General features: G+C 39.6%; 1 protein-coding gene across 1 annotated transcript in view; it reads right to left on the bottom strand.

The window, feature by feature from the left end:
• The window catches only part of PSPC1 (paraspeckle component 1), an 89,747-nt gene that overhangs the window by 28,349 nt on the left and 55,396 nt on the right, over positions 1 to 6,002 (bottom strand). Inside the window, exon 6 of the mRNA XM_017548220.2 lies at positions 584 to 689. Coding sequence (XP_017403709.1) covers positions 584 to 689 — 106 coding nt within the window. The remainder of the gene's footprint in view (positions 1 to 583; positions 690 to 6,002) is intronic.

Here is a 6,002-nt window from a genome sequence, read left to right as displayed (position 1 = left end):
CTGTGCAAATCTGGGCTTTCATTAATTAAAATGAAAAAACTGACCATTTTTAAGATACAATAAAGATATTTAAAAGAAGTCCTCGTCTTCTAGAGATACACACTGAAAATAATAAAATTATATGAAGTCAGGTATTTCAAATAAAATAAATTGAGAAATAAAGTGGTTATACTTAAAGATGAAAAGTGTTATGGCTGGATGATAAGCACACACTAGAATCCTTTTGCACATGTCTGAAATCTTCCAAAATAAAGATGTTTTGATAATAATATATGGTGACAATCACTCAAGTGGAAATTATGTATATGTCAAGATTTCTAATTTAATAGCATATATTTTTAAAGATCAACTAAAATAATAGAACAAATATAACATCCATTTCATAAAACATAAATATTATCTTCAGAAACTAATTTTACTGTACCACCCAAAGAGGTTAAGAAAATCACTAATTTATCAAACATGATAAATTTAGAAAGATTAGAAAATAGACTACTGTATAAACCAAAATCTAAAGAATTCTAAATATACATCATAAACCTAAAAATATAAAATCATTTTAGTTAACTAGTAGTTTACTTACATTTTCCATGTAGTTTGGCTTAAAGCCCTCTTGCTGTCGCCTCAGTTCCTCCTGCTCTCTGTGTCGGATCATTTCTTCCTCACGCCGCCGATGCTCCTCTTCATGTCTGAAAATTTTTTAAATAAAAATTTCAGCACCATGACACATGAGCTGCCATTGGACATTTTATTTCATGTAAAATAAAATCATTTATGCAATCACATTATGCCAAAGCTGTATTAATGACTGGCTATGACATCCTAAATTTACCTTCTTTCTATGTTGCTCCAAGCCTTTAATAAAGCAAATAAGCCAAAGAAATAAAGTAACTTAGCTAAGATAAACCAGAAACACAAAGTAAAATCATAACTAGGACAGTTATTTGCTTATATTTTAAAAACTGCTTATATTTTTTAAAAAGCTCAAACACGTACTCTTTTACTGTAAAAAGGAAAAAGTCAGCCGAGAGCAGTGGCTCACATCTATAATCCCAGCACTTTGGGGGGCCCGACGTGGCTGGATCACAAGGTCAGGAGTTCGAGACCAGCCTGCCCAATGTGGTGAAGCCCCATTTCTACTAAAAATACAAAAAATTCGCTGGGCATGGTGGCAGACCTGTAGTCCCAGCTTCTCGGAAGGCTGAGACAGGAGAATTGCTTGAACTCAGGGAGCAGAGGCTGCAGTGAGCCGAGATGGCACCACTGCACTCCAGCCTGGGCAACAGAGCAAGATTCCATCACAAAAAAAATAAACAAACAAAAAGGAAAAAGTCTCAGCTAGCCATGGTGGTTTACACCTTTAATCCCAGCACTTTGGGAGGTCAAGGTGGGCAGATCACCTGAGTTTGGGAATTCAAGACCAACCTGGCCAACGTGGTGAAACCCCCATCTCTACTAAAAATACACAACTTAGCCAGGTGTTTTATAATCCCAACTATTTGAGAGGCTGAGGCACAAGAATCGCTTGAACTCAGGAGGCAGAGGTTGCAGTGAGCCAAGATCACGCCACTGCACTCCAGCCCGGGTAACAGCGAGACCCTGTCTCAAAAAAAAAAAAAAAGGAAGAAGTGTGAGATCTATTGATCTATCTCTGGCATTGCATGGTCCTTAAAAGCACTCTAAACATACCTAGAGATAAGCCACCTCAAAAAACCACAATGCCTAAACAAAAATCCCATTTGCAAAAGGAAGCCCTACCAACTCCTCTCTCCCCCATTTTCATCAACCCTTTAAAAGAAATCCCCTGAAGCAGGTGTCAGCCCATAATCTGTTTTTAGAAATAAGTTTTATAGCATAATCATTTATATTACTGTCTATGGTTACTTTGGGACTAAAGCAGTGAAGAGTTGAGACAGAAATGATATAACCTGCAAAGCCTGAAATATTTAATATCTAGTTCCAGGAAAAGGTTGCCGACTCCTGCACTACAGGTCTGTTCAAAGAAAAATCACTACCTACATATAGCAGGATTACAATTAAATCAGTAATTAAGTTATAAATGGGTAAGGGGAAAAAACCTATACAGTAATACTTAAGTAACACACTCACATTATATTGGCATTTAAACCAATGCAAATTCAAATATACACAGGTTGAGTTTCCCTGATCCAAAAATCTGAAAGCATTTTTGAAACTTTCTAAATCTAAAATGCTCCAAAATCTGATTTTTTTTTTTTTTTTTCTAAGGTGACCAGCTTTCCTAGAGAGTGAACCACAACACAAGAAAAAAGATATGATAAATACGTTTACATGTATGTGTTTTTTTTTTTTTTTTTGAGAGAGGGTCTTACTCTGTCACTCATGCTGGAGTGCAGTGTTCCAATCTCAGCTTGGCTCACTGCAGCCTTGACCTCCCAGGCTCTAGCAATCCTCTAACCTTAGCCTCTCAAGCAGTTGGGACTATCGGCACGCACTACTACGTCCAGCTAATTTTTTGTACTTTTGTAGAGAAAAGGTCTTGCCATGTTGCCCAGGCTGGTCTTACACTCCTGGGCTCAAGCAGTCTGCCAGCCTCAATCTCCCACAGTGTTGGGATTACAGGCATGATTGAGCCACCACCATGCCCTGCCTGGAACTTCCTGACAGCCAACATGATGTTTAAAAAAAGCGCTCATCACAGTATTTCAGATTTTGGATGCTCACCTGGTAAACATAATACAAATACGGAAAATGTGAAAAAATCCAAATTACTTCTTCTGGTCTTAAACATTTCCCATAACGGATACTCAAAGTGTACACCCTCTAACAATAAAACTGTAATAGTAATTTAAATAGTGAAGGCTACATAAAGCTAATGCCCCTTTATTAGGTATCATTTTCCAGATTACTCTTATAATGTACTTTTTCTACATTCAGAATTGCAAATTCTCAAATTTCAGGATACTTTGTTCTTGTTTGTTGCCCAACACTCCCCCTAAATGTGAGTGCACTAACTAAAACATATGGAGATTTCTTCTACCATCACAGAAAAAAAGTTAAGGCCTTCATGTCAGACTATATGAACAAAAATGTTCCTAAAAGATTTCAAGCAAAATCTGGACTATTTTAAGAGTGTTGTTATGCTCTCTAAAATATAACTCTTATTACAATCCTTAAAAAAAATCTTCAAGGCCGGGCGCGGTGGCTCACGCTTGTAATCCCAGCACTTTGGGAGGCCGAGGCGGGTGGATCACGAGGTCAAGAGATCGAGACCATCCTGGTCAACATGGTGAAACCCCGTCTCTACTAAAACTACAAAAAATTAGCTGGGCATGGTGGCGTGTGCCTGTAATCCCAGCTACTCAGGAGGCTGAGGCAGGAGAATTGCCTGAACCCAGGAGGCGGAGGTTGCAGTGAGCCGAGATCGCGCCATTGCACTCCAGCCTGGGTAACAAGAGTGAAACTCCGTCAAAAAAAAAAAAAAAAAAAAATCTTCAAGTAAATTGGTTAATTCATTTCCTGAATATTAACACATTTCACGTATTTTACTGTGAAGAAAATACTTCACATTCATTGGGGTGGGTGGGGATGGGACGATCCAATAAAGACAAATGTGTTGAAATTGTTTTTCCTCATTTTAAAAAGGGTCAATATAATCATACTAATAATACTTACAAAAAGGATCAATATGCTAACAATATACTAATACTATTTATATGCTCAGTGGGATCTGGGGCACCCCATAATCAACCACATTAATATTTCTGCAGTAAGAAGAAACGTTCGCACTCTGGAGATTATAAGTTTTCACATAACAGGAGTTCAGATCAAGCTTTGCCATCAAATAGACTCGTGTCAGACTGCCACTTGAATATGGATGCATAGAAACACTTCTAGTCTCAAACCTTCCAAATTGCAAAGACAATATTGTAGACACAGTGACCTTCTTGGGGGCCAACTTCTACCACATAATTTTAAATGTACAAACCCATTTCCAGTAAATAGAAATATATGTACCACTGTGCAGGGACATATGTAAACACAGATATATACTTTGGCAATATTTATAAAACCAAAAAGCTAAGGACATACTAATCAGTTATAAATGGGAGAAAAGGTTCACTGACACCAAGGAACTCATCTGGTACAGAGGTAGATTTCTATCTACCAGCATGAAAGAATGTCTACAACGCAAATGTCAGGAAAAAAGGCACAGAAAAGAATGGTATTCCTATTAATGCTTTTACAAATCATTTTTATGGCCAGACCTGGTGGCTTACACCTGTAATCCCAGCACTTTCAGAGGCAGAGGCAAAAGGAAAGGTGGGAGAATTGCTTGAGCCCATAAATTTGAGATCAGGCTAGGCAACATAATGAGAGCCTCTCTCCACAAAAAAGAGAAATAGGGGCAGGTACAGTGGCTCATGTTTATAATCCTAGCACTTTGGGAGGCCGAGGGGAAGATCACTTGGGTCAGAAGTTCAAGACCAGCCTGGCCTACATGGTGAAATCCTGTCTCTACTAAAAAGACAAAAATGAGCCGGGCGCGGTGGCTCAAGCCTGTAATCCCAGCACTTTGGGAGGCCGAGGCGGGTGGATCACGAGGTCAAGAGATCGAGACCATCCTGGTCAACACGGTGAAACCCCATCTCTACTAAAAAATACAAAAAATTAGCTGGGCATGGTGGCACGTGCCTGTAATCCCAGCTACTCAGGAGGCTGAGGCAGGAGAATTGCCTGAACCCAGGAGGCGGAGGTTGCGGTGAGCCGAGATTGCGCCATTGCACTCCAGCCGGGGTAACATGAGTGAAACTCCGTCTCAAAAAAAAAAAAAAAAAGACAAAAATGAGTCGGGTGTGGTGGCACCTGTAATCCCCGCATCTCAGGAGGCTTAGACAGGATAATCGCTTAAACCCAAGAGGCAGAGGTTGCAGTGAGCCAAGACTGAGCCACTGCACTCCAGCCTCAGCAACAGAGCAAGACTCCATCTCAAAAAACAACAACAAAAAAAAAAATATTAGCCAGGCCTGGTGGCACACACTTGTAGTCCCTGCTACTAGAAAGGCTAAGGTAGGAAGATCACCTGAGCCCCGGAAGTTGAGATAGCAGGGAGCCGTGATCACATCACTGCACTCCGTTATAGGTGATAAAGTGAGATTCTGTCTAAAAAATAATATAAAAATCATTTTTATAACCATAGAAGAGGGTATTAAAAAGTCTATACCACACTGGAAATGATTAGGGGAAGAAAAGCATTGCCTTTGTGATCATACCACACAGATGACTCTATAATCTAAATTTAATAACAGTATATAGACACATTCCTATTGTCCATATGTTTGCCTTCGATTATTTCTACTCCACAAGATGACCACCTTATAATCACATAAATTACCTCTTCAGGTCAAGGATTACTTCCTAGGTTATACTCACAAATGGAACTACTAAAAAGAGGAGAACTAATAATTATGACAAATGTTAACATCCTTCACATTACATTTAATTGAAAAGTAATAAAATTTCAATTTTACAATGTGTTTTGAGTCCCATTAATTATTTTGAGGTCTCAAATATTTTTGCAGGATTCTGCAAAGTGCCTCGTGGATAAAATCTCCTTGCTGTTCTCGTTTGGCACTATGGCTCCACATCCATCACAGAGCCCAAGAGATCAGAAGGACTTTATAATAATTTGCTGAATGACTTAAGAAAGGAAGTAGGGGCCAGGCGCAGTGGCTCATGCTTGTAATCCCAGCACTTTGGAGGCCAAGTCAGGAGGATCACCTGAGGTCAGGAGTTTGAGACCAGCCTGGCAATCATGGTTAGGGTTAGGGTGAAACCCCGTCTCTACTAAAAATACAAAAATTAACCAGGTGAGGTGGCAGGCGCCTGTAATCCCAGCTACTTGGGAGGCTGAGACAGGAAAATCACTTGAACCCGGGTGGCAGAGGTTGCAGTGGGGCAAGATCACGCCACTGCACTCCAGCTTTGGTGACACAGCAAGACTCCATCTCAAAAAAAAAAAA

Source organism: Cebus imitator, unplaced genomic scaffold (genome assembly GCF_001604975.1).
Source record: "Cebus imitator isolate Cc_AM_T3 unplaced genomic scaffold, Cebus_imitator-1.0 Scaffold204, whole genome shotgun sequence".
Taxonomy (NCBI): Eukaryota; Metazoa; Chordata; class Mammalia; order Primates; family Cebidae; genus Cebus; species Cebus imitator.
Note: the sequence above shows the minus strand (reverse complement) of the source record. Positions and strands in the feature narration are given on the sequence as shown.